This window comes from Aedes aegypti, chromosome 3 (assembly GCF_002204515.2).
Source record: "Aedes aegypti strain LVP_AGWG chromosome 3, AaegL5.0 Primary Assembly, whole genome shotgun sequence".
NCBI lineage: Eukaryota > Metazoa > Arthropoda > Insecta > Diptera > Culicidae > Aedes > Aedes aegypti.
The window spans coordinates 139,444,708-139,470,632 of NC_035109.1; the positions used below are offsets into that span (position 1 = coordinate 139,444,708).

At 36.7% G+C, this 25,925-nt stretch overlaps 2 protein-coding genes across 2 annotated transcripts; both read left to right on the forward strand.

Moving 5' to 3' along the window:
* Positions 1-9,053: 9,053 nt before the first annotated feature.
* On the forward strand, positions 9,054-10,672 carry LOC23687429. The gene is made up of 4 exons (XM_011495008.2): positions 9,054-9,247; positions 9,309-9,987; positions 10,044-10,245; positions 10,331-10,672. Exons 1-4 carry the CDS (start codon positions 9,103-9,105, stop codon positions 10,580-10,582), a joined length of 1,278 nt encoding a protein of 425 aa, XP_011493310.2. The 5' UTR covers positions 9,054-9,102; the 3' UTR covers positions 10,583-10,672.
* Positions 10,673-15,612: 4,940 nt separating this feature from the next.
* LOC110678721 lies at positions 15,613-17,312 on the forward strand. Its single transcript, XM_021851959.1, has 4 exons — positions 15,613-15,814; positions 16,018-16,706; positions 16,769-16,970; positions 17,023-17,312. Exons 2-4 carry the CDS (start codon positions 16,315-16,317, stop codon positions 17,251-17,253), a joined length of 825 nt encoding a protein of 274 aa, XP_021707651.1. The 5' UTR covers positions 15,613-15,814; positions 16,018-16,314; the 3' UTR covers positions 17,254-17,312.
* The last annotated feature ends 8,613 nt before the right edge of the window (positions 17,313-25,925 follow it).

Consider the following 25,925-nt stretch of genomic DNA (forward strand, 5'->3'; position numbering starts at 1 on the left):
AGTCTGAGTTAGATTTACGGACGGTCCAGGATCCTTTCGTGATAGAAATTAAATTATATTCTCTGGACATAACGTATGATCGAGACTGTCACGCGCTGTACTCTCAATTGATAATTGTAGGAAAGCATATGACAAACTAAACTATGGAGCAGGCTCAGTTCCAGTGAAGACGTCATAAAGAAGAGAAGATAAGTACATATTGTTCCTTACTGGTCGTCCTTAAGCCACGTAACTATTTAAATTATGGTTTTTAAGACCTCCCTCCCCCTATGACTACGTGGTTTTTTATGAGCGAAACACATTTCTCAGTCAGTAAACATGACTACCTCATTAAAAAAAAATCATTGATTTATTTTGCACAACAATAGTTGGAAAACTTTGCTTGTCGTACACAGCATCAGCGTGGCGGTTCTGACTTCAGTGAAAGAATAATGTTTCAACTGTCGCTCGATTTATCGCTAGAACCAGCTTGTTGATATGAGAAATAAGCGTTGATTTCCAAATCTACCACAAAATATAAAATTGCGTCAATATATTAGAAACTCGATTCCAAAAAAATCGTATTATCTGAATAATGCTAACAATACTGTTTCCAATGTTTAAATGTGGAGCAGCACGTTCACTGCATTATGGTTCTAGTTTAGGAGAATGCCCCGCTCGAGGTGTCCGGAGATGAAGATTTTATTATAAGTCAATACAAAAAATCTTTCAATATGGCCAACAAAATTATTTGCAAAATGTCGAATTACTTAAGTATTTTTCGAACAACAGATATCTGGGATTTGAAGCGAAAAATTACACTAAATTGATAACAGATGTTTTTTAAAAAATATACCCTGGTGTGAAAAAATCCAACAAAATGGAACATGTTTTTTCAATTCCAACGATCAATTCTTTCTTTTTTTGCTTAAATTTTTTTCAAGTAATTCTGTCTGAATAAACTAATTGCTTTTATTGTAATCTACAGTTTTCCAAGAAATCTTATTATTTTTTTAATTCTTCAGAATTTTTACAACAAATAACACTAAAATCTCTTAAGGAATATCGAAAGTTTGCTTCAGAAATCTATTGGATATTGGCTACAAATCTGTCGGAAATTATTGAAATGATTTTGTATTTTTTTTTCATAATTCCAATTTTCAACGTCAATTCTTTCGTGAGATCAACTATTAGTTGAATGTCTACTTTACATCCACAAATTGATTCCGGATCTAGGAACATCGTAACAAGAAACCTTTTACAAGTTCAACGTTTCGTTTTTTTTTTTACTTTTTTTTTAAACATTGAATTGCGACAAATCTTTTATCGAGATATTTCATTGAAAGTTTTACTACAAATTTTTCTCTGATTTTTTTCAGACTAATGTTCGCATAGAATGAACTTTTTTATGCAACGTTCATCAAAAGTACTAAAGAAACACTTCCAGAATACAACACAAATTGCGTCAGAAATTCGTCTATGGTTTTCTCTGGAAGTTTTGCTTCAAATCCTGAATCATGTATTTCCTCCTGAATAATTTCCTTCGAATCGTCAGTGAAATATCATGAGGGAAATTGTTGAAACTAGCATGGCAGTAAAGGAATCTGTTTATCAATTCTTGTGCAATTCTAGGGCGGAATTCCTGGTGACGAATTCCATCCAGAATGAGTCTAAAACAATAAAAATCGTGCTCGATAATCTTCGATTTGGATAATATTTTGCACATGTCTTTAGTATGCTAGAATAAGTGTTTTCCATAGAAAATTTTGTCTCAAGAATATCTTTTTAAAATGGCTTTTGAATTTTTGCATGCAACTTATTTGAAAAATTCTTACTCCGAAACTGTTGATTTTAGAGAAAAAATGTTCTACGAAGAAGTTGAAATGCACCGTTTGGACTGTGCCAAAAAAATGTACGCTGAAAATGTGTTTTATTTATTTTCATAAAAATTCAAAAATAAAACTTAAATTTTAAATTACACAAAAACGACATTTTCAATATTTTTTTTTTAATTTTCACCATAGAATCTAGATAGTTAACAGATGTTTGTGAGAAAGTTTCATGATGAAAAAAAAATTTAATGGAGAAGTTTTTCTTGGAACAACTTTTGGCCGCTTTTATAATTTTGATTTTTTGGCAAAAAAAAAATACGGTCTGTTGATGCAATAAGAATCTTGAAATTATTTTGAACCATAATGAATATCTTGATTACTTCTCTAGAAATAGCCATTTCCGAATTATCTAAAGTTTAATGAAAAAAATAAATTAAATGATAAAATAGGCTATTTTTATTAGTTATTCGCGATTCTTCATCAAGGAAAATAAGTAAGTGGAAACAAAAATTGTCTTTACTCTCGAAAACGTATGATAAAGAATCACGAATTACTAATGAAAATAGCTTATTTTAATATATAAATAATATTTGTTTGCATTAAACTTGACATACAGTATGGCCCATAAAAAAATGCGAAAATTGTTTTAACGTGAACTTTTTAAAAAAGACACCGACACGTTAATGCTTCCAGTGGACGATTTGCCCTTTGAAGGAAGCACCACACTAGACAACGGACTAGCATGCAACGCCCAGTGGCACAGTCGAAAAACTTTCCTGACGAAAAATTTTCCGGACTGAAGCGGGAATCGAACCCACACCCCTTGACTAGATGCGGCTAAATGCTTGGTAACACTAACCGCACGGCCACGAAGCCCACAACTTAGCATCCATAAGCGTTACACGAACTTAGCATGCATAAGCGTTATTATCATTGTTTTTGTGAGTGAATGTTATTTCTGATTACTGTAGTATATTCTGACATTATATCCTATCTAGGACAATTTTTGTCACATTTTTCTTACTGTCCTAAATAATGTAATAAAGAAAAGAACTTTGAAGGTTTTGTTCGCTCAAAGTGAGAAACATCGTCTGATTGTCGTATACTATGGTGATAAATTTCCACCTTCAGAAATCACACTTCATTGTTGAAAATCGTAGTTTGTTTGGTATCAGAGGATGGAGGAGTTCTCATCGTCACAATGAAATATTTTGCCAGGGTCATAGTTTTGAGGGCATTTGCGTCTTATAGGTTTGAAATGGATTTATTTTTTGTAAAAGTTGAATAAAAAAACAAATACGGAGATCTATAGTATTTTTTGAGGATGAAATTTCCTTCGGTTAGAGACAACTTATATTAATACTAGCTCATAGGCTTTGAGCAAAACAGAGCCGCTTAGCACAATTATATGAAGGTTCAAAGGCTCTCCAAAATAAGCCGTTTTTTTGAAAATATGTTTTTGTTCCCACTGACCCAGGTATGAACAAATTCTATCATTTGATATGGGCGAATGCTGGAGAAAAGGCCTGTGAAGAATCTCACACCATCGTTGATATTTTAGAAGCATTCATTATAAAGATATCGAACTCGACAGCCACATTATTAAATTTGAAGGTATCCTTCAATTCCTCCCTAGAAAGGTGAAAATAAAAGATAAAAACCATGTACAAAGCGAAAAATGAAGTCTAAATAGATGAAGCAATACAAATAATGAATAACATTCATGTTTCAATCACATTTTCTATATAAAAACTACCATAAAACAAGATATGACGATTTTCGAATTTTTTCATGGGCCATACTGTTATTCGAAAATGACTACTTCTAGAGAAGTTATCCTAATAATCATTTCAAAATTCTTATTGTACCATCAAAACGTTTTTATTTTTCTTGGAAAAATTTTTTATTAAAAATTTTTCCTCCTTGAAACTTTCTCCCAAACATCTGTTTTCTATCAAAATTCTATGGTGAAAATTTAAATAAATATCAAAAATGAGGTTTTTGTGTAATATAAAGTTTAAGTTTTATTTTTGAATTTTTCATGAAAAAAAACATAAATATTTTTCAGTGTGTATTTTTTTCTTATAGCCCAAACGGTTCACCACGACTTCTTCATAGTACATTTTTCTCCAAAATTAACAATTTCGGAGTTCGAATTTTTCAAATAAGTCGCATGCAAAAATTTACAGATCATTTTCAAAAGTTATTCTCGAGTCTAAATGATCGATTTTGCCATGGAAAACACTTACCATACCAAAAAAGTGTAAAATTTACTACAATTCGAAAATAATCGAGTTATGTGACTGACCAAATTCACATGGAATGCGTCTAGAGTCTTTTCGACAGAATTAGGGAGAATTCAGATGTGAAATAAGGAATTCTACTTGATTTCTATAGGAATTTTAAGAAAAATTCTGATAGAAGGCATTTTTGCCAATGTTCTTAATTGCCAATATATATTTGCCTTAAAGTTTTACTGGTACTCCTAGGACTTCAGCTTCAAAACTTTTAAAAAGTTTGATCACAGTAAATGAAAAAACCTCCACCAAAAAAGGTCGTTTGGAATTTCCGAACGAAGTAAACATCGGCTTCATCTCGTCCTAGTATCAGGAAACTTCTGAGTTCCTGCAGAAAATTGTCTATGATGTTTGATACAAACACCATTAGTTACTCTTTCCGTATGAACGTATGAACGCCACCGAAGAAAAAAAAACTTCAATTTTTCATTGAGACATGTCAGCAGGAATTTCGTGAGAAAGTTCCAGAAAAAATAGGTATTTCACTCAGATATCTATTTTTGATGAATGGTGTAGTAAAAGCCTACTTCAGTTAAATGTTAAAAAATGTAATTTAATTACTTTTAGCAAAAAGCGAAACACAGAAGAAATAACTGTAATTTTAGGAAATCAAATCGTTGAAAAATGCGATAGAGTCAGAGATTTAGGCGTAATTTTAGACTCAAACTCACATTTATCGATCATTACAACACCATTATACATAAAGCAACAAATATGCTCGGTTTTATCAAACGCTTTGGTTCTAACTTTAATGATCCATACACTATCAAAACTTTGTACGTTGCTTAAAATGATCTAAGTGTGTTTTGATGTTTTGATAGAAAAATACTGTGTAATTAACGTTTGAAATTTGGTTGCCGATAATAGTCGAATGGTGCCGAAGTCGTAAGTCTCCTTAATTAGTTTTTTTGATAGATATTTAGTTTTTTTTTTTGAATTCTATGTAAGCTGAAATTCTCAGCCAAACCATCAAACGAATATCCCTGGAAGTTTTTCTAGAACTTTCTTTTAAATATGTTGCTCTAGAAATCTATCATAAATTTGAAATACTTGGACAAATATGAGCAGTGATTAGTTGAATAATCAGTAAAAAATCCCTAAGGAATCCTTTGAGCTATTCCTGGAGAAATTTGAAACAAAAATGGAGACTGGATAGAAAAATCCCGGGATTAACAATCGGTAAAATATAGACTAATTTTAGATAGGATTTTTTTTCCAACAAGCTTTGGAGGGATGTGAGAGATCAACATCATAATGATTTTTAGAGGAATCTAAACCCTCGAAGAACTCTTTGTGAGAAATGTAGATTGCTGTGCGGAGACATCGCTTAGATCATTTTCCCAATTGAATCATGTTTAATTGCGTATGAAAAATCTTGTGAAATATTAGGAGTCTATTGATTCCTACTTGACAGAATCATGAAATAATTTTTGAACAAAATACTGGATTGTTTTTGATGATTTTTTAAGCAAGCCTTAAAGAAATTCTGTCAGATTGTTTTTAAATACTTGTTGGCGAAATCTGATAATTTTATGAAGAGCATCATAGGCAGCATTGATTTTTTTAATGAACTCTTCTATTCTAGACAACTTTGATGAGACTCATTGAATATCTTGTACTATTCCTTGGGAAAAAAATCCTTATAAAATTTTTAGAGAAACGACTGGTCGATAATTTAAAATAACAATTGAAATGTGTATGCTATAAGGACCTTGCTGGATTTTTTTTTTTAATCTAAGACATTCTCTGGCAGAGTCCTTTAAGGGTTTTTTTTCAACAATCTGAGAGAAATTGTTTGAGAAATTTTCAGTAAAAATCAGAAAGCCTAACAAAACTCCAAAAAAAAAAAAATATGCTGAACAATAACTACCGGCTTAGTTTAAATAATTTTCTGTGGAATCCCAAAAGGAACTCAGTAAAAACTGGTAAAGGAGTTCTGCGAAAAATCATTAAAAAGTACGGCAATAATTCATCAAGCAATCCCCTCTAGAATTCTTAGAGGAATTTCTTTTAAAAACGTGGTTGAATACCCAGAATAGTTCGGGGAAGAATAACAAGCTATATTCCTTGTAAGATCTTTGAAGAGTCCATGAAGTTTTTTTTTCAATTTCACATCAGAAACATTAAATATTTTCCGTAGTGAAATTTTAAATTTATAAACATTACTGATGTGCAGTGATATGAAGTAAAATCAAAAACGAATAAAATAAATACAAATCTTTGCGAACTATCAAAATTATAAAAATCGTCATAATTGCGATCATAACATGATTTTTTGTTGTGCACCTCCAGAAATAACCCTAGCTACGCCAACTTTATTAAGTCAAAATCAAACCAGATAACACTGAATCATCGATTTTACGCTACAATATTTACTCGGTTCATGGCCACATCTCACCATCTTCGGTTTTGCCCCATGCTCACCAAATTGCTGTGCACTTGATTCGGCCACCTAGCTCGCTGCGGTCCATGCCTTCTTGTACGAACAGGATCCGAGGCGAACATCATCTTTGCAGGGTTGCTGTACGGCATTCTTGCAACATGCCCTGCTAATCGTATCCTTCCAGGTTTGGCCACTTTCTGGATACTGTTCGGCTGACATCATCCGCGAAGCAAACAAATTGACTGGATCTCGTACCCCGGCTGTTCAGCCCAGCTCTCCGCATAACAGTTTTTAGCGCAGTATTGAACAACAAGCACAAAAGTCCATCACCTTGTCGTAGTCCCCGGTGGGATCCAAACGAACTGGAGTGTTCGCCGGAAACCTTCACACCATTTTGCGCACCTTCCTTGAAATCGATGAAAAGGTGATGCGTTGGGACCTGTTAATCACGAAACGTCCGTTGTCGATCGGCCGTCAATGAAGCCGGCTTGATAACTTCTCACGAACTCGTTTACTACAAGTGACAGACGACGGAAGATGATCTGGGATAATACGTTGTAGGTCGCATTTAGAATGGTGATCGCTCGAAAGTTCTCAAAATCTAACTTGTCACCTTTCTTGTAGGTAGGGTTTATTACCCCTTCCTTCAATTCTTTCGGTACCCGAGCAGAAGAAAATAACTACTGCATACCAAAATGAGGTATTCCATACCAGATAATTTCCAATACTTACAACCCGAATGAGGTATGAATGAGCCCTGCATAAGAGGTAAAATACCTCAAATAATACCTTCTGCATATTCTACAAATACCAAGCTGATAATTAGATCAGGTATTGTAATACCTAAATAATACTTGATGGATTTTCATATAAAGTGAAATTTTTCAATACTAGTTCAATACCTCCAGCAGTCCTCAATAGCTGTCGAATACCAAAATGAAGTATTTTTAATTGTTTTAAACATTTTTTTCAAATACCATTATAATACCAAAATGAGGTATTGATAACTGAATAATACCAAATTGTGGTATGATACCAAAATTTGGTATGCATAAGTTATTGGCGAGTTATTCTTTCCTCCTCGGGTAGCTGTTCTGTTTCCCAGATTGTGTCTATCAGCCGGTGCAGACAAATGGCTAGCCTCTCCGGACCCATCTTAATGAGTTCAGCACCGATACCATCCTTACCAGCAGCTTTATTGTTCTTGAGCTGGTGAATGGCATCCTTAAACTCCCTCAAAGCGGGGGCTGGTTGGTTTCCTTCATACGCAGTACTGACGAAGTCATTTCCTCCGTTGTCTCGTCCTTCATTGCCTGTGCTCTTTGCGCCATTCAGGTGTTCATCATAGTGCTGCTTCCACCTTTCAATCACCTCACGTTAGTCCGTCAAGATGCTCCCATCCTTATCCCCTGCACACCACAACATGCCAACAATGCAGGAAAACGAGTACGACAGTGAGCCTCATTGATTTATTTACTCAAATTTTCAGACAGTTGTGATTTTAGTGCTGAATATCATCTCTAAAATAATAAATCAAGGAATTCCATTTCGGGGTGAAATTGATCACCTGTCAAAACCATTATTGTTAGTTTTGAAAACAACTTTACTTTTTAATTTGAGCCTCCTGAATCCAAATATGCTTGCCAAATTCTTAACAATGCATCATTTTTGGAAATAATAAACAATTAATTTTCAACAATACCGCAGAAAACGACTAAATGTAGGCAATTCCTGAAGGAATCTTCTGATATCAATAAAAAATTCAATTATTACAAGAAAATGAACAAATTGGTACGAATTTTGATGATAAAATTCGTTTTGGGGATATATTTCAAGCATCCTTACAAATTTTCAGGTTGACACCATGTCCAAGTCTTTGTTTAAAACTATATTATTATGGAATTTTCAATTATTTTCATAGAAATAAATATTCCTTAACACAAAAAGCTTCACAACATGCGATTCGACAATAGTTTAGACAAACAACGTTCATTTACATAGGTTGCATTGATTTCTGTGCTCTATTAGAGGGAAATTAAGTCGTGTGACACAGTGATCAATTTCGCCCGAATTTACGGTACCCGACATTCCTCCCAGCTGCATTGTTGATGGCTGCTTTCACTGTCCTCCAACAGTCCTCAAGAGGGGCTTCATCCAGCTAAGCTTCTTCCGGTTATGCAACCTCGAGGTACTACGCGTTGCAGTTTAGACATCCGGTTGCTTAAGTCACTCTTGGTCATACCAGGGCGGCCGTCGGTAGTTTTTGTATAAACTAATAATCTCAACTGATTTCTATAATATTTGGAGTGGAAGTCTCTAACTTGAACAGCATTTGAACTCCCATGACATTTAAAACATATGTTTTGAAACAAGCTATAAATTTTGAAAAGAAACTTTTGTCCATTCGAGCTTTTTCCCCACTTTACTCCATTTATCGGGGATGGGAGTTTATTGTCAATGCAAATTCATCGCAATTTTCTCAAATTGCTGTGAAACTTCCACAAACAACCACTCGCCTATATCGTTGAAGAGCTAATGATACTTACGGCATACAGTCAGTCACCATTCAGAGCTCCTTTTAAGCAAGGTTCAGCTGCCCTCTCTATTCGAAATGTTCACTAAAATAGGCTATGGCTGGCGTTGGGTCTGTGTTAGGTGGACTGCTAAGATTATGCAGCAGATTTCTTACTTTTGGTCCGATAAGGGGCCTGCCGGTGATTGTTTTTGGTGGCTGGATGTGCTGTTACTTCTTGGAGGTACATTTCGGATCTGCATAGTGAACTTTTTACAACAGGATTTTTTTTTTCATTTGAACAGGAATTCACAGTGAATCGACGGCAACTTGGGCTCACGAACGCAAGATTCGCATAATTTGTCGATGCTTGTTTGCTTACCATGCGGTCGCATTTGTGCTTCAATTAAATGATGCGTTATATGAAGAGAAGAAAGCGGCTCTCGTTGTTTGGGAACTGATGAAAGTTATCTTTATATTTGTGGCTTACTTGAAAGTGGTATTAGTAGTACAGCTTAAGGGATCGATTGCAACGTTGCGTCAGTTTATCCGCAGCAATCACATTTGTTCTGGTGATATAGAATATGATGAACTAGAGCAAAACAAGTTCAATAAGATTGTCAGAATAACCATTCAAGTCGTATTTGTTCTAATAATAATTGATACGCTTATTCTGTCGGTTCCAAACTTCTCGAATAATGATTTACTGAAATTACCACATCTTCTGGCGTTGACTGGAATGTTTCCATCGTACATTTTAAAAATCCTTCTCACTAGTTGTTTGGGAATTTCGGTAATACCAAAATACTTTGCTTGCACGGCATGTGTTGGAGCTGTTCTAATAGGAATGCGAACCAGGCTTAGAATCTTGGCTCATCGTTTTGAGCATATTTCACAGCAGGATTTTACGAGTGAAGAAAAGGCCTTTGAATGTGTCAACCGAGACATACAAGAAGCGTTAGCTCAGCACCTGGAATATTGGAGGTATTTCTTGGACTATCGTGGTTTATTTAAGTTGCTAAGGTATTCGTTGATTGCAGCCATTTGAAAGCGATGAAAATTATGGTGAGCAAAACATTTCTAAAGGTGCACTACTTTTCAATCGTTGCTATTGGATCATTGATTTATGTCTGCTGCGCAATGGGAGTAAACGGTGTGACATTTGTTATTGGTGCAGGAACCGTGTCGTTTTTAATGGAGTACTATTTGTTGTGTCATTTGGTTGATTTACTTCAGGACGAAGTAAGTGGAAATAATTGAATCTGGTTTTTATAGCTGTCTTGTAATGTTTATGCATCTTTCAAATTCATACCCATTTTCTTCACAGGCTGACTCCATCGGATATCATATTTTTAGAATATGCGCCCAAATACCCTACAACTCAGAGTTACGTTCAGAATATGTTCAATTACGTACCACTCTGATGATTGTCTGGATCAACACTAGAAACGGCATATCGTTGAACTGCCTAGGACTCTTCGAAATCACCACATTCACCTTCGTAACCCTTATTGATGCAGCGTACTCGGTATTGATGTTCCTGATCAAAATGGGTAAGATTGTAGACACTGATGGGTGACTTACAAATGCCAAACTGAATGGCGGTCATCTGTCATTCAATAAAACTTTTTTATATTGATTGTTTTTTGAATCGTTTAGTATAAATTTCAACCATGTAGCCCCTGAAGAAATAAAATTTGAGTAAATCTACGGTACCTGCCACTGATTTTGTGATTCTTCTTTCCTTGTGTCATAAAGTAATGCGACTGTACTTTGCAGCTACTAACAGCGCCTGTTGCCCATGTCAGGGGCGGTTGAAAGGCAAAAAGTTATTCTTACTTCGTATGCATTTTTCCAAAAACATTTTTTGAATTTTGTGTACTAAATTTTTACTTCAAGTTGTGACATTTTTCAAAAAACACACTGAATAAAAAAGCTAATTTCCTCAGCATTGGATCGACCAAAATTTTAGAACAAAGTGTCATTAGAATCGTAATCTTATATTCTCTGAAGAGCGCTCACGAATTTTTTGCGGAAAAGTCTACATAGATGCTAGCCGCCGGTGGAATTCAAAATATAATAAACGGAATAAGCGAAATAATAAGAGTCCATATCAATGGCATACTATGAAATGGCTTTTACAAGCATTTACACAAGCTATTCATTGAAGCTGAATGTTTATTTTTTGTAATGTAAACTGATCCAAGCTCAAGCTCATGCTTATCCATTGCAAAATAATTATTATACAAAACCAAAAAGCATTGCCAATATCATAGTATATATCTTTTTTTTTAATTAAATTTAATCACCATCATTGGAAATGTACAATAAATCAAGACCTTTTTTCGTTCATGATTTAAAACATAAAACAATTAGACCCATATTCCAAACACGCGGATTTTGTATGGCGTGTTGGTTAAAATATTATGACTGATATACGTCATCAACTTCCCAGGAAGTAGTAGTCAATTGCAACTCAAATTAAATGTATCATAAACTATTTTATACTCTGGGAGTGGTAGTGACTTCCTAGCTCGATATCAGATAAACCAGCTTAGATCAATTTATATGCGTCATTATTTATATGAACAGGATTTATTCGTGTTGTTGTGTAATTTGAATGTCAGTGATCTGAATATGTGGCAAAATAATCACAGTGTTCGGAAATGGAAACGATATGTTGTTCCATAGTTTCGCGTAAAACTTACTATAAAAGGTGATATATTATTATTTTTATCATCAATATGACATCAATATGTCATATATATCGGCTGATTTATTCCTTTTAGTTGCATTTTAAGTCGGCATGAGCCGCAAATGTTTGGATTATAAATCAAAACATTACATAAATAAGTATAATATGCTGAAAAATATTCAGTTGAACAGTTTTCAAACAAATTATGTTTGGAACTTTGCCGTAATGTTCAATATTTCAACTAAAACCATGAATTTTTAGTAAAAAAAATTTTCGTTTTCAAAACAAAATTTTACTGTAAATCCTTCAATATATCTCAGAGATACAATATACGATTTGAACCTCTAAGTTAAACCTCTCAGATCCTGCGTAAATTGCATCTCCGGTTACCCCCTTTTTGAGATATTGACGTTTGAAAAATATGATTTTTTTTAATAAAAATGGTCGTATCTCATAGACGAATGAATATAATCACTTAATTCATTCACCAAAATGCGTGTTTCAACTAGTTCTAAAACTTTGTAGAAGATGTAATTTTGATTGAATTTGAAATAAAAAAGTTATGGGCAAAATATAAATGTTTCATGGACCACCCTACGCTGCATTATTGAAAACGCCATAGCAAGGGCCACAGTAGACTTTTAAGTTTGGCGTCTTTGTCAAAGTTGTTCAAAATTAAATAACTTCCTAAAACCTTGAAGCGCTAAATTGAAAAGCATAAGAGTTGGCAAAAATATTACCAAATTGTTGGACCACTCTTATATCACTTAATGTCAAAATGTAGTCCTCATTATATGTGACAATTTCGCTGAAGACACTTTCAGTTAAGTTTTCAAAATATCTATAGACTTTTGATTTCGATTTCGCTATTCCTTCAAGCCACAATGTTTCGCCAACTAACTCGACCTATGGCTCGACTGCAGGCCTCCCCTAACTTCCAAGATCCTGCTCCACTTGGTCTAATCACCTAGCTTGTTGCACTACTCTTCATCTTGTACCGGCTGGAATCGAGATGAATACCATTTTTGCGGGATTGTTGTCCAACATTCTCACAACGTGCCCCGCCCATCGTACCCTTCCAGCTTTGACGACTTTCTGGATACTGAGTTCACCGTAGAGTTGCGCATGCTCGTGGTTTATTCTTATCCTCCATACGCCGTTCTCAATACTCTGCCAAAGATCGTCACACGTCGTTCAAAAACTTCTGGGATTGCAGATCTTTTTTGACCATCGTTCACGTCTCATGCCCGTAGAGAACTATCGGTCTTGTCAGCGTCTTGTACATGGTACACTTAGTACGGAAGTGAAGTTTACCAGACCGCAAGGTCTTGTGGAGTCCATAGTAAGCACGACTTCCGGCCATGATACGTCTTCGAAGTTCTCTGCCGCAGTTGTTATCCGACGTTACCAATGATCCAAGGTAGGTATGACCGCTCCATAGTTCTCACATTCTAACTTTTCACCCTTTTTGTATATTGGGTATATTACTTCCTCCTTCCACTCCACCGGTAGCTGTTTTGTATTCCAGATCCTGGCTATCAATTGGTGCAGACAAGTTGCCATCCTGTCCGGGCCATTTTGATAAGTTCCGCTCCAATATCACCCTTATAAGCTGCTTTGTTGTTCTTGTGCGGTTTGATAGCATCCTTAACTTATTGAGGGAAGTTGGCGCCGTACTGATGAAGCCGTTCCTCCTGCTGTCTTGGTCATCCTCCTGTGCGCCAATCAGGTGTTCATCGTAGGTGGGAGCAGCAACCTTCCAATCACCTCACGTCCGCCTGTAAAGATACCTCCATATATATCCCGGCACATTTCGGCTGGCAGCACAAAGCTTTTGCGGGATGCATTGAGTTTCTTGTGGAACTTACGCGTTTCTTGAAAACGATACAGCTGTTCCATCTCTTCGCACTCCAACTCTTCCAGGCGGCGCTGTTTATCCCGGAACAGATGGGTTTGCTGCTTTGCTTCTGTTTGTATCGTTCGACGTTTTTACGGGTGCCTTGCTGCAAAATAATCGCCCGAGCTGCATTCTTCTCCACTAGAACCGGCCGACAGTCCTCGTCGAACCAACCGTTCCATCGATTTCCTTCCACGTACCAAATGGCACCTCCCACTGTGTTGTTATTGGCTGCTTTGACACTCGTCCAGCATTCCGGCAACACTTCTTCAAGGTTACAGGTACAGTGGCTGGCGTCGGTACCGAATGTTGTTCACAACGGAAAGTCTTTGACGCACATTAACCATCACAAGGTAGTGGTCCGAACCAATGTTTGCGCCGTGACAAGTTCTGACGTCGATAATCCCAAGTACCGTAATCCGGGGTATCATTGATCAGCGGGGTAACATTGATCGGAATGACTCACCTCATCAAAAGTTCGTATTATCATTTATTGATGAAACATTTTCAAATCATGAATGGTGCTTCTCTTTCTTATATTCATAAGCTAATAAAAGTTAATATTCTTGTGAAAATTGTGTTTACCTTATGCGTGAATTTGTCAACTTTTCGAAATAATAATTTTAATTGTTAAGGATGACACTACCGAAGCTTCATGTCTCACATAAGTTCTGCAAACGGTATAAGCAAGCAAAATGTGGTTCTTATTAAAAATGACATCGCCGAAAACGATTCCGTTGTCAAAACTCTTATAGGTATGCTCAATTAGGCAACATTACTGAATTACTGTTAGGAATGTAAATTTCCCTTAGGAAATTGCCTACCTTTAGGCGTATTCCGAGGTTCGAGGTGTTTTTAATTTTAAAATAACTCAAAAAGTAAATGACTTGTAAGCGTTTGGTCTTCATATTCGGCTTCAGGGGCCATGATTTAAGTAAGTAACGACATTTTCATTATTACCGAATGTTGTTTATATAGGTGATCAATGTTACCCCATATCAACTAAATCAAAAAATCGCCTAAAACATTTTTTCAACACGCTTAAATCTTTCAATATACAAAATACAGTATATAGTCTCGAGCTATGGGTGGCAGTACTTGTTTTAAAAATATAAAACCTGCAACATTTGCATTTTCAAACGAAATATTTAAGAAACATTCAGAAAAATGATCAATGTTACCCCGGATTACGGTAACCACTAGCCCGCTAATTCGTCTTTTGGCCTTATAGGGCTGTTATACGGCTGATATAGGGCTTGTCAGCTCTATAATAGCCCTGTATTAGCACGGAGGGCGAATTAAAGTGCTATCTGGTTACTTGGGATGTCCGAGAAGTGTCTTCCATCAATCAAAACGTGGCCAAATTTCGATTGAGTTTGATGGGGTGATCTCCAGGTGTACCGATACGGGAGACTGTGCTGGAAGTAGGTACTACGTATGGCCAAGTTCTTGGAGGCGGCGAAATCAATTAGTACAAGGCCGTTTTCGTTCATAAGCTAGTGAGCGCTGAGCTTCCCTATTATCGGTCTGAATTCCTCCTCCTGATCAACCTGAGCGTAGAGATCTCCGATAATGATTTTGATATCATGGCTTGGGCAGCTATCCTAAATATTCACGTTCCTAAAAAGCGTCCTTATCGTCATCGTCACTTGCTAAGTGAAGGCTGTCCACGTTTATTACTCTGTGCCCAGCTCATGTCTGTTGCCGCAACTCTGGTAGATGGTATGACCATTCCTATACGGTCATATACATCAGTAGACTTTCATCTCCAATATCCTAAACTTCACAGCAACAGTTGGCATATTTCTCAGATGAATGTTTAACAATGTATGTTTTTCAATTACTTGTCAACCTTGCACATCAGAGGCTACGTACTTATTCATATTAGACGCTATATTATAGCAATTTTCTCAAATTGCTAAAAAACTTTTGTCAACAACCTCCCTTCAGTGTTGTGTGCATTAGGAATTCACTGGCATTACTACCGACCGATGTGACCTTGTTGAAGGAGGAAGAATCTTTCGATGGTTTTTCAAGGATCATGTAATGTTAGTTTGCTCCCCGAATTCGCTTCAATATGTTGCTGAAGATGCGAAACGCCTGGAATCTTTTCTGTGCTAGGTGGTCATTAAACATTAAGCGAATTACTTACTGTTCGTCCGATGACGGGTCTGCCAATGGATGCTTTTGGTGGCTGGATATGATGTTACTTCTCGGAGGTACAGTTTCCATATCTACGCTGAGGTTTTTATCCTTCCAGTTGTCGCGCGGTTTGCCACCACCAGAACCACCCCGCTACTGTTGTGAACGAAAAGCGAGTTTTTTTTTCAGCAATGTTGTACAAAATACAACAGCGCGACGACTGAAGTGTTAAAAGGTTATGCAGTAAAAAAAATAACAAATTTTCCTTGTGTTGTGACAGGAATTCGAAGTGAGCTGACGACAACCTGGGTTCACGAGCGCAAGATTCGCATATTTTCCTGGAGTCTGTCGGCTTATCATGCGATGGCGTTCGTTCTCGTGCTGAATGATGCGTTAAACGAGGATAAGGATACAGCTCTTGTAGTTTTGGAACTGATGAAAGTGGCTTTCATTACTGTCGCTTGCTTGTCAAGTGGTGAAAGTGGTGTCAGTCGCACTGCTCAAGAAACCAATTGCAGCGCTGCGGAAATTTATCTGCAGTAATCGTGTCAATTCTGGTGACGTGGCGTTCGATGAAATGGAGCAACTGGAGTTTAGAAACACGGTTCGAAGAACCGTTCAAATCATTTTCGGCTTCATAGTTGTGGATACTGTTCTCTTGGTGATCCCAAACTCCATGAAAAATGATTTACTTGGCTTACCCCATGCACTAACGCTAATGGGTAGAGGAACATCGGAAATGCTAAATTTCATTCTGGCTAGTTTTTTGAGCGTTTCTTCTAGTCCAAAATATTTTTCCAGTACGGCCTGTGTTGGAGTTACCCTCGTTGGAATGCGAACAAAACTAAGGATTATTTCTCATCGCTTCAAACTGATTTCACAGCAAACGTTCTCGAGCGAGGAGCAATGTTTCAAACGCATTAACGGAGAAGTGAAGGAAGCTTTGGCTCAGCATCTGGAGTATTGGAGGTGAGTCAACGCTGTTGGGACGATTTCGCACGGTACTTCAACTAATCATTCGATAATTTCAGCCATTTGCAGACGATGAAAGATTTAATTGGAAAAATGTTTTTCCTGGTTCATTATTTCTCGATTTTTGCTGTTGGGGCTCTGCTCTACGTCTGTCACGAGATAACGCCCAACAGTATTACGCTTGTCATTATTGCGGGAACCTCTTCCGTTTTATTGGAGTATTTTTTGTTGTGTTGCTTTGTTGAGTCTCTAGCGGATGAAGTAAGCCAAACTGTTCAAGTCATATTAAAATACTCATTTGTTCTCACCGTAGGCTGATGCAATCGAGCAGTATATCTTCGAAATAAGTGCACAAATTCCTTTCTGTTCAAATCTACGTTCGGAGTACGTGCAGCTACAGAGCACGTTGATGATTATCTGGATAAACACCAGGAATGGGATGTCGATGAATTGCGTAGGGCTGTTTGAAATCAACATATCCGCCTTTGCGGCGCTCGTCGATGTTGCGTACTCCGTTTTGATGTTTCTGATAAACATGGGATAAGGGGCAATCCATTTATTACGTAAGAAAGTTTTGGCGGTTTTTGAAATCCCCATCCCTCTCCCCCCATGGTAAGATTTTTTGTATGGAAATCAAAAATAATTTGCATGACGCGTAGAAATCATAAAATCCTCCCTCTCCCTATAAACTTTTACGTAACTAATGGAAGACCCCTAAGTTGCTACGCATTATGTTTTTAATGAACAATTTATCACTCTTATATTTATATTCTTATTAAATTTTATTTTGGGGCTGGATTTGTTGGTACATAAAGTTTTATAGAAGATGTTTCTAGTGTAAAAGTAAATAACTGAAAAAAATGCAAGCTATGTTTTCAGTAACATCATCCTTTCCAAAAACCAGCTCATACATGAACATGACAAAATCATTTGAGGAGCTTTAACTGCCCAGAAATCAAACAAAAATAATCGAAAATGTTTCCTGAATTCGTAATAGTTTTCTAAAAAAAAACTGGTTTAAGTTACTGAAATTGGCAATACTGGTGCCCAATTTTCCTTTTAAAAGCTTCGAAGTTTTGACATATTAATACAATCCATATTAAAATAAAGCAACAGCACTTAAAAAAACAAATTAAAGCTTAAAAAGTTGTGAAAACTGTTCTCAACTAGTATATAAATATTTGTTACCGTTGGTGTTATTAGAAATATTTACAAGTGAGTTAACTTACCAGAGTGGCTTAAGTATTACATTAGCTAATTGGTTTAAGTTAAGTTGCATGACATGAAGTCCAGAAAATAAATTTCAATATAATTTACATAACTTATTTTTCGACTTTCACACTAAATTACCAGCCCACTAAAGTCTGTCGTATTTATTTTGCTTAATAATATAAGATTTTTTTTTGTACGTCTTGTACTACTCTTGATGTATACGTCTAGTTTGCCATCGAGTATTGTCCTGAGCACTTTTAGTTTAAATTATCGTGTTCAACATTCTCAGCTACTACAGGATACACGGGAAACCTGATTGTCATATGTCACAAGTGTTCAAAAATTAACAAAGTCTTTAACAACTTTCCCCAATAAGTACTATCAAAGTAAAGATAACACTAGGACTTTCACTCTCTATACATGCAACCACTTACTTCGTTTTTATAGAATTCATCAAGAAACTGTTTATTAATTTCTTTGACGAAATCTATCTGTGGAAGGTAATATCTTAACATGAACTGGGAAAGCTTATTAAGCTAAGAAATACAATCAAGTGTTAGAACTGTAGACGAGGTGTCTTCCCGATTAGAGAATTGTAACAAAAATATAATAAAATTATATCAGAATATGATATGCTATGTGATAGTGATGATAATGATAATGATGATAATGTGATAATGATATAATTTTGTTAGGCTTCGTTATTCACAGAACATGTTAAAACAGAATCATGACATAATGTGTTTTATTTCTCTTATATATTTTTCTGTTCATTTTTAACAACTTTATAACAAAATTAAAAACATACTTTTGCATTTCAATAATGTACAATATTTTATTTTCTTTTAGACCAACAATTATTTGATATTATAATGTTGTATCCAATTCATTCAACTTGAGTTTTTGATTTAGAAAGCACTTGGGAGGGTTCTTGCAGCCTAGCGCCTTATGACCTTCCTCACCACATCGCTTACACAACTTGGTCCTATCAGGGCCTTTACAGCCCCAGGACTTGTGTTCTGGTTCCCTCACACGGCACAGGATAAATACAATTGTTCTATGAATGATTTCGCTGATTAAAGCATTCAATGTGTGAATGTAAACCCAAACAACCATAAATCGCATGAAAGTTCATGTTACAACTCGTTTATTCATACTAATTACATTAAACTCGCAAAACACCGTTGATAAACTCGTCAGATTGATGAGCTTTCTCGCATAAAACACTTCTTTTCTGAGTTCATTTGTACATTTTGTTTCGTTCCGTATACTCGTACAAAGTAAGTCGAATCAATCCGACATTTGTTATCATAAGTTAAGACGCATAGACGGATAGTTCGGTTGAATATTTATACACTCGCATTGTATGTTATTATTCTTCACATAATATATGCACGCATATCGCCTCCACTTTTGTACGTAGAAGGCCTTTTCGCGACATCTTATAAGTGAAATTTTGCACGTACAAAGCCTCCAGGTAATTTCGTTATACGTACATTTTGGTTGTCTGGGAATATTTACAAGAGTCCAAAAATATTCGGAGGGAGAATTTTTCGCGCAATGCACTGTTGTATTGGCTAAGCGATAAGAAGCGAAGTCTGTATTTCATGGAGTCTCACTGTTCCAGGAAGTTCCTATGTGGCAACTAACATTTGTCCATGTACGTACAGGCAACATGAAAGGTATCTTGATAGCTTAAATATAAAAAAGCAATGAAATCTCTGAAATAATTATGATAAATGTAAAAAATCAAGAATGGTAGAAATCCATAACAAATGTTGTGAAATTTTTTGACATTTTAATCAACAAGCGTAATGTACAAGGTAAAGCTGCCTACTTAGACCTAGCTATAAAATTTGTAGGCAAGAAATGTCAAAAGCGAATCATCCCTGCATGTTTTATAGCTAGCGTAAAAAGCTGGTACCCAAACTAAACAAATTGTTGAAATGGTTAGTCAAATTCGTTAATTCAATAAGTTCATCTTTATTTTCATTATTATTTTTTATCATCTATCAATTTCAATGCCACTCACGGAAAAAAAATCTCAATTCTGCCATAAAAAAAAATGAAAGACAAATTTTTGGCCACCGTGGAAGTACAAGAAAAAAAAATCGGAATATTAGCTGGAGTGGAATTTTGAAAATCATTGAAACTTGTTTATCGTAATCATGAATAAAGTGTAAAAATACGTGTTTTGTAATGCATGCTTCTAAGGAATTCCTGAAGAAACTCCAAAGAAATTCACGGAGGAACTGTGTAGGAATTCCTTAAGCAACGCTGGAACAATTCCAGAAAAATTGCAGGATGATGTTTGAGGAAATTCTCGGATGGACTTTCCGGATGACCTTCGGAGGAAATCTCGGATGATCTTCGGCGGAATTCCCGGATGGTCTTTGGATGAAAACATGAAGAAACTCTGGAAGGAGCAGCACACGAAAGAATTCCCGGAGCTACTCTAGAGGCATTCCTGGAGCAATTCCGGAATAATGCCTGGAGAAACTCCAGAGCAATCTCTTAAGTTATTCCAGAGAAATTCCTTCATGAATTTCGGAGTAATTTTTGAAGAACTTCCGAATAATCTCGGAACAATTTCTGTAGTAACTTCAGAGAAATTCCTGGAGCAACTCCAGAAGAATTCTTGGAGCAACGCTGAAAGTATCCAGAACGAACTCCGGAGGCATTACAGAGGGATTCGTGGAGGAACTCCGAATTAGTAAAAACACGCCGGAGGAAATAATGGCTGTACTTCGAAGAAATTCACTGAGCGACTCCAGAGGAATTCGCGGAGCAACTCCGAAAGACTTCTTCGAGGAATTCCGGGAGTAACTCAGGAAGAATTCCTGGAGGTAATCTGAAGAAAAAACTGGAAGAACAACGCAGGGATTCCTGGAGGAACTCCGTAGGAATTCTTGGAGGAACTCTGAAGCAATTCCAGGAGGAACTCCGATGGAAAATTTGTATTGAGGAACTCCGGAGAGACTAATGGCAAAGCTCAGAAGGAATTCAAGGAGAAACTCCGGAGGAATATCTGGAGCAACTGGAAGGATGTCCAAAGGAATCCTTAGAGAAACTCCGAAGAAATCCAGAGGTATATATGTAGCATCACCGGAAAAACTCCTGAGTAATTTATGGACGAACTCTAGAAAGAATTCCTCGAAGAATTATGGAGAAATTCCTGGAGGATGTTCTAGAGGATTTTCTAAAGGATTTCCTAGAGGATCTTCCTAAAGAAATTCTGAAGGGATTTCTCAAAGGGGCTCCGGAACATTTTCTTGAGGAACTGCTGGAAATATCCTGAACGAACTCCTAAGGATATGTTGTAGGAACTCTGGATGGTTTCTTTGAAGAATATCGGAAGAGTTTTGGGAATACTCGAAGAAATCTTTCACGAAATTTCCAGATAAATATATTAATATGTACCGCCCAGACAACCAGAATGGACGTATAACGGAATCACCTTTTGCCTAATGCGATGCTTATATGTGGAAAGTTTCACGTATAAGATGGTGCGAAAAGGCTTTATACGTACAAAAGTGGAGGCGATAAACGTGCATTTTTATATGATGAAAAGTACCATGCAATGCGAGTGTATCGATTTTATTGCGAATCAATTTGTACTCTTATGCGACTTAATTTATGATAACAAAGTTCATTTGACAGCTGCTACGGATTGATCCGACTAACTTTGTACGAGTATACGGAACGAAACAAAATGTACATATGAACTCAGAAAATAACGTTTTATGCGAGGAAACCCATCAATCAAACGATTTCATCCACCATGTAGAGCGGGTGTGATGCAATTTGAATACATAAACGACTTTGTTCGTAAACTCTTATGCGACTTCTGGTTGTCTGGGCGGAGGAATCCCTGATAACTTACTTGAAAGAATTTGTAAAGGATCCTTGTGGGAATTTTCGGAGGAATTTCTAAAGAAATGCGCAGGGGTAATCATGCAGGACTTGTAGGAGGGATAACTAGAAAAATTCCTGTATCTCCTGTATCTGAACGAATTGCGCTAGAATATCTTTGATATTTCCCACAAGATTCTTTGAATTTATTAGCAGAGGAATCTATAAAGAAATTCTTGAAATATTTCCTGAGAAATAACTGAAGAACTTTCCGAACGAGTGCCTCTTGGAATTCCCAAAGGAATCGCTGAAGGAATTCCTGGTGGCCTGAATGAATTCCCAATTAACTCTTTAAAAAAATTGCCGGTGAAATCACTGAAAAATTTCCGGTGGAATACCTAAAACACTTATCGGTGAAATCCCTGATGGATTTCCCATACTTGCCGAGTTCTAGAGTAACAATACCGTGTTTTCCACGATACTCTGTTTCTTGTGCCGGCGATGATTTCGGCTATGTAGGTCAGTGGGTCGTTTGGCGAATAGCGTTGTCAGAGATTTCGAAGCGTGAAAGGAACGAAAAAACAATAACTTGAATGACAGACATATACTTTAAAATCGTTTTGGTCTATTCCAAAACGATTTTGAGGTAAAGTTCGACTAGTTGTAAAAATAATAGAGCGAACAAAAATTACCTCCAGGAATATCTTTCGGGGTTTTCCTCCAGGAATTCCTCCAAAAATTTCGCCTAGGAATTTCTCTGGAGGTTTTCACCAGGAATTTCTTCGGGGATAAATTATAAAATTTCTACAGGCATTTTATGCAGAAATTCCTTCGGCAATATTCTCAGAGCATTTATCCGGGAATTTCTTCCAGGAATTTCTCTGGGAAGTTGCACCAGCTGTTTCTCCGGAGATTTCATACGGAAATTCCTCCGGAGAGTTCTTTCCAAGAATTTATCCAATAATTTCCCCCAAGAACTCCTCCAGGGATTTTATCCAGGAATTCGGCGGGGGATTTTCAAGAATTTCTTCGGAAATTTCGTCCAGAAATTCATTGGGAAATACCTCGGCTGTCGTTCTCCTTGAGTTTCTTAGAGGATTTTTTTTTTAATAAAATTTATCCAGAGATTTTCTCCAGAAATTTCTCTGGGGATTTGCCCCAGATTTCCTAAAGGGATTCCTCCGGGGATTTTAATGATTCATCGGGGGATATCCTTCAAGGATTTCGTTCAGATTTCCACCGGAAATTACTCCGGAGATTATTTCCAAGAATCCCTTCGAGGATTTCCTCTGAAAAATTACTCCGGGGATGTTTTTTCCTGCTATTTCTTAGATGATTTTTAAAAGCTCGGGCTATAGGAATTTCATCCAGGAATTCTCCCAGGGATTTTCTTCAGGGATTGAATTAAGGAATTCCTCCGGGGATTTTAAAAAAGAATTCATCCGGAGATTTCCTTTACAAATTCCTTTTGAATTAACTCTAGAAAATGTTCCACAGATTTCCTCCAGGAATTAGTTATGAGATTTTCTCCAGAAAATGCTTAGAAGATTTCCGAGAATGTCCTCCAGGAGTCCCTCCGGGAATGGATTCCCCGGAGATCATTCCCAAGAACTATTCAAGGCATTTTCTCCAGGAATTCTTCAGGTGATTTGATGTATGATTTCCTCAGGGGATTTCGTCCAAAAATTCTTCTAAAGACTTCTTCCGGGGATTTCATGAAAAAATCCCTCTGGGGATGCTTTTAGAGAGTTCAGCTGAAGATTTCCTCCAGAAATTTCTCTGGAATTTGCAACAAGAGTTTCCTTTGAGGATTTTCTCCACAAATTGCTCTTGAGATTTTGTCCAGAAATTCTTCCGGGGGTTTCTTCTAGGAATTGCTTCGGGGATTTCTTCCAAAAGTTGCTTGCTCCGGTGATGGCCTCCAAAATTTTTTCTTGAGATTTGGTCGAGGAAATCCTCCAGAAACTCCTCTGGTGATTTGCTACAGAGATTTTTTTTTGGGAATTCCTTAGAAGATTTTCAATACCAATTCTTACGGATAATGCGTCCAAAAATTCTTCCAGGCTTTCTTCCAGAAATTGCTCCGTGGATTTCCTCCAGGTAATTCTCAAGGGATTTCCAAAAGCAATTCCTCCGGAGATTTTCCCAAAGAACTCCTTCGATATTTTCCTCCAGAAATTAATTTGGGAAATTCGTCGAGGAATTTCTCAGGGGATTTGCACCAGAAGTTTATCCTGGAATCCTTTCAAGGATTCCCTCCGGCAATTTGCTCCAAGAACTCCTTCAAAGATTTCATCCAGGAATGTCTCCGGAAATATCCACCGGGAATTCCTCCGGGAATTTTCTACAGAACAATCTCATAGGATTCTCAAAAGCAATGCCTGCGAGGATTTCGTTCAGAAATTTTCCCGGGTATTCTCCGTGCTTTTTTTTTATAGAATTTATCGGGAGATTTCCTCCAGAGATTTATCTGGAATTTGAACCAAAAAATTCCTTCAGGCATTCCTAAGGAGATTTTCTCCAGGTATTGCTCCGAGATGTTCCTCCAGGAATTTCTCCGGGGATTTCAAGGATTCCCCCGGGGATGTCCCACAAGAACTACTTTTTTCCAAGAATTCCTTGGGGGATTCCTAAAAGAAATTCCACTGGGGATTTTCTCAGGAATTTCTCCGTAGATTTCCTCCGGGTATTTTAATGATTCTTCAGGAGGTATCCTTTAAGAATTCCTCCGGGGTGTTTCTCCAGAAATTATTTATCCAGCAATCCCTCGGAAGTTCCTGCGGAGGTCCACCGGGAATCGCTCTGAATATCTTCCATAAATTCTTCCGGAATTTTTCCAGCAATTCCTCTGGATTTGAACCAGCGATTCCTCGGTAGTTCCTTTGGATCTCCACCGAGAATTTCTTCGGATTTCCTCCATAGTTTCTCCAGAGCTGCTCATGAAATTACCTTGGAGTTCCTACAGGAATGCCTCAAGAGCTCCTCTAATAACACTGCGGAACACGTTTTTATCTCAAGCATGAAAATACAGCTATTTACTTAATAACGGGTTGCTGAATCCATTGCCGTTTTCGAAAATATCTTAGTACGTCTAGTTTTTGAGATATTGGCTTTTGAAAATGTAAAATTTGACTATTTCCCAGCTTGTAAGGCAATGTATTTGCTTTTTTTGCCACACCATTCAAACTTTATGTGTATATCAATACTTATTAACAAAATTCATAATACTATCGGTGCTCAAAAGTTGTTTTTTGGTGAAAATATATTGTATTCTGCAATATAAGAGAAAAGAAGAGTTTTGTATGGACACTGCAAACATGTTGATAAAATCTATTTATTCTAAATTTTATCGCGCAATGCCAACCAAATTATATCTAAAATGAAAGTTGAAGCCCTCTTTTGCATGCTTGCTGGATTAGATCACAAAAAAGTTTGATAAATCATACTTTAAATTTCATCTAAACATCAATTAAACCAGTGTTTTATACAACTTTGGCAACCTGTAGCTAAACATTGTGACGTGCAGGGACATTTCTGAGAATGGCATCAAATTCAGCAACCCTAAATCTACTAGAGACACATAATATAATCCTTAAGACACGCAAACATAAAATTTTTGTTATGCTGTGTAATCGCTCCGGAGTTCCCTCACCGAACCATCCGAAGTTTTTCTAGGATTTTTTTGGGATTCTTTTGGAATTTCTCTAGAATTTCTTCCGGGGTTCCTATAGAAATTTCTCCCAGATTTCTTTTTAAACTTTTCCTAGAATTCTTTTGGATCCTCCAGGAGTTCTTTCGGAGTTTCTCCAAAAATGTCTCCAGGGTTCCTTCCCGATTCCTTCCATAGTTCCTATAGGAATTTTTCTGGAGTTTCTCTTTTACATGTTCCGCAGTTCCTCCAACAAAATTTTTGGATTTCTTCCAGGAATTGGCTTGTTTAGGGTTATCCAGTATTTTACATACTTCTATTCTACGTTAAAAGCTGAACCAGAACCCATAATTAATAAATGCCAATGACCTGGAAGTTTTTTTTTAAAAAGTTTGAAGCTAGTGTGCATATCACTATTGAATCACCTCTCGGCTAATTTTACTACGGGACAAGCTGTTATTATGTAAATTGAAATGTTATTGAGTCTACAGAATGAAATATTC

What these genes read in the sequence shown, in the direction of transcription:
- LOC23687429 (XM_011495008.2), top strand. Translation starts at nt 9,103, where the DNA reads ATGTTCACTAAAATAGGCTATGGCTGGCGTTGGGTCTGTGTTAGGTGG. An exon ending in CAGCACCTGGAATATTGGAG is followed by an intron (nt 9,988 to 10,043) that starts GTATTTCTTGGA and finishes CGTTGATTGCAG; the next exon opens with CCATTTGAAAGCGATGAAAA. An exon ending in TTGATTTACTTCAGGACGAA is followed by an intron (nt 10,246 to 10,330) that starts GTAAGTGGAAAT and finishes TTTTCTTCACAG; the next exon opens with GCTGACTCCATCGGATATCA.
- LOC110678721 (XM_021851959.1), top strand. Translation starts at nt 16,315, where the DNA reads ATGGAGCAACTGGAGTTTAGAAACACGGTTCGAAGAACCGTTCAAATC. An exon ending in CAGCATCTGGAGTATTGGAG is followed by an intron (nt 16,707 to 16,768) that starts GTGAGTCAACGC and finishes CGATAATTTCAG; the next exon opens with CCATTTGCAGACGATGAAAG. An exon ending in TTGAGTCTCTAGCGGATGAA is followed by an intron (nt 16,971 to 17,022) that starts GTAAGCCAAACT and finishes TTCTCACCGTAG; the next exon opens with GCTGATGCAATCGAGCAGTA.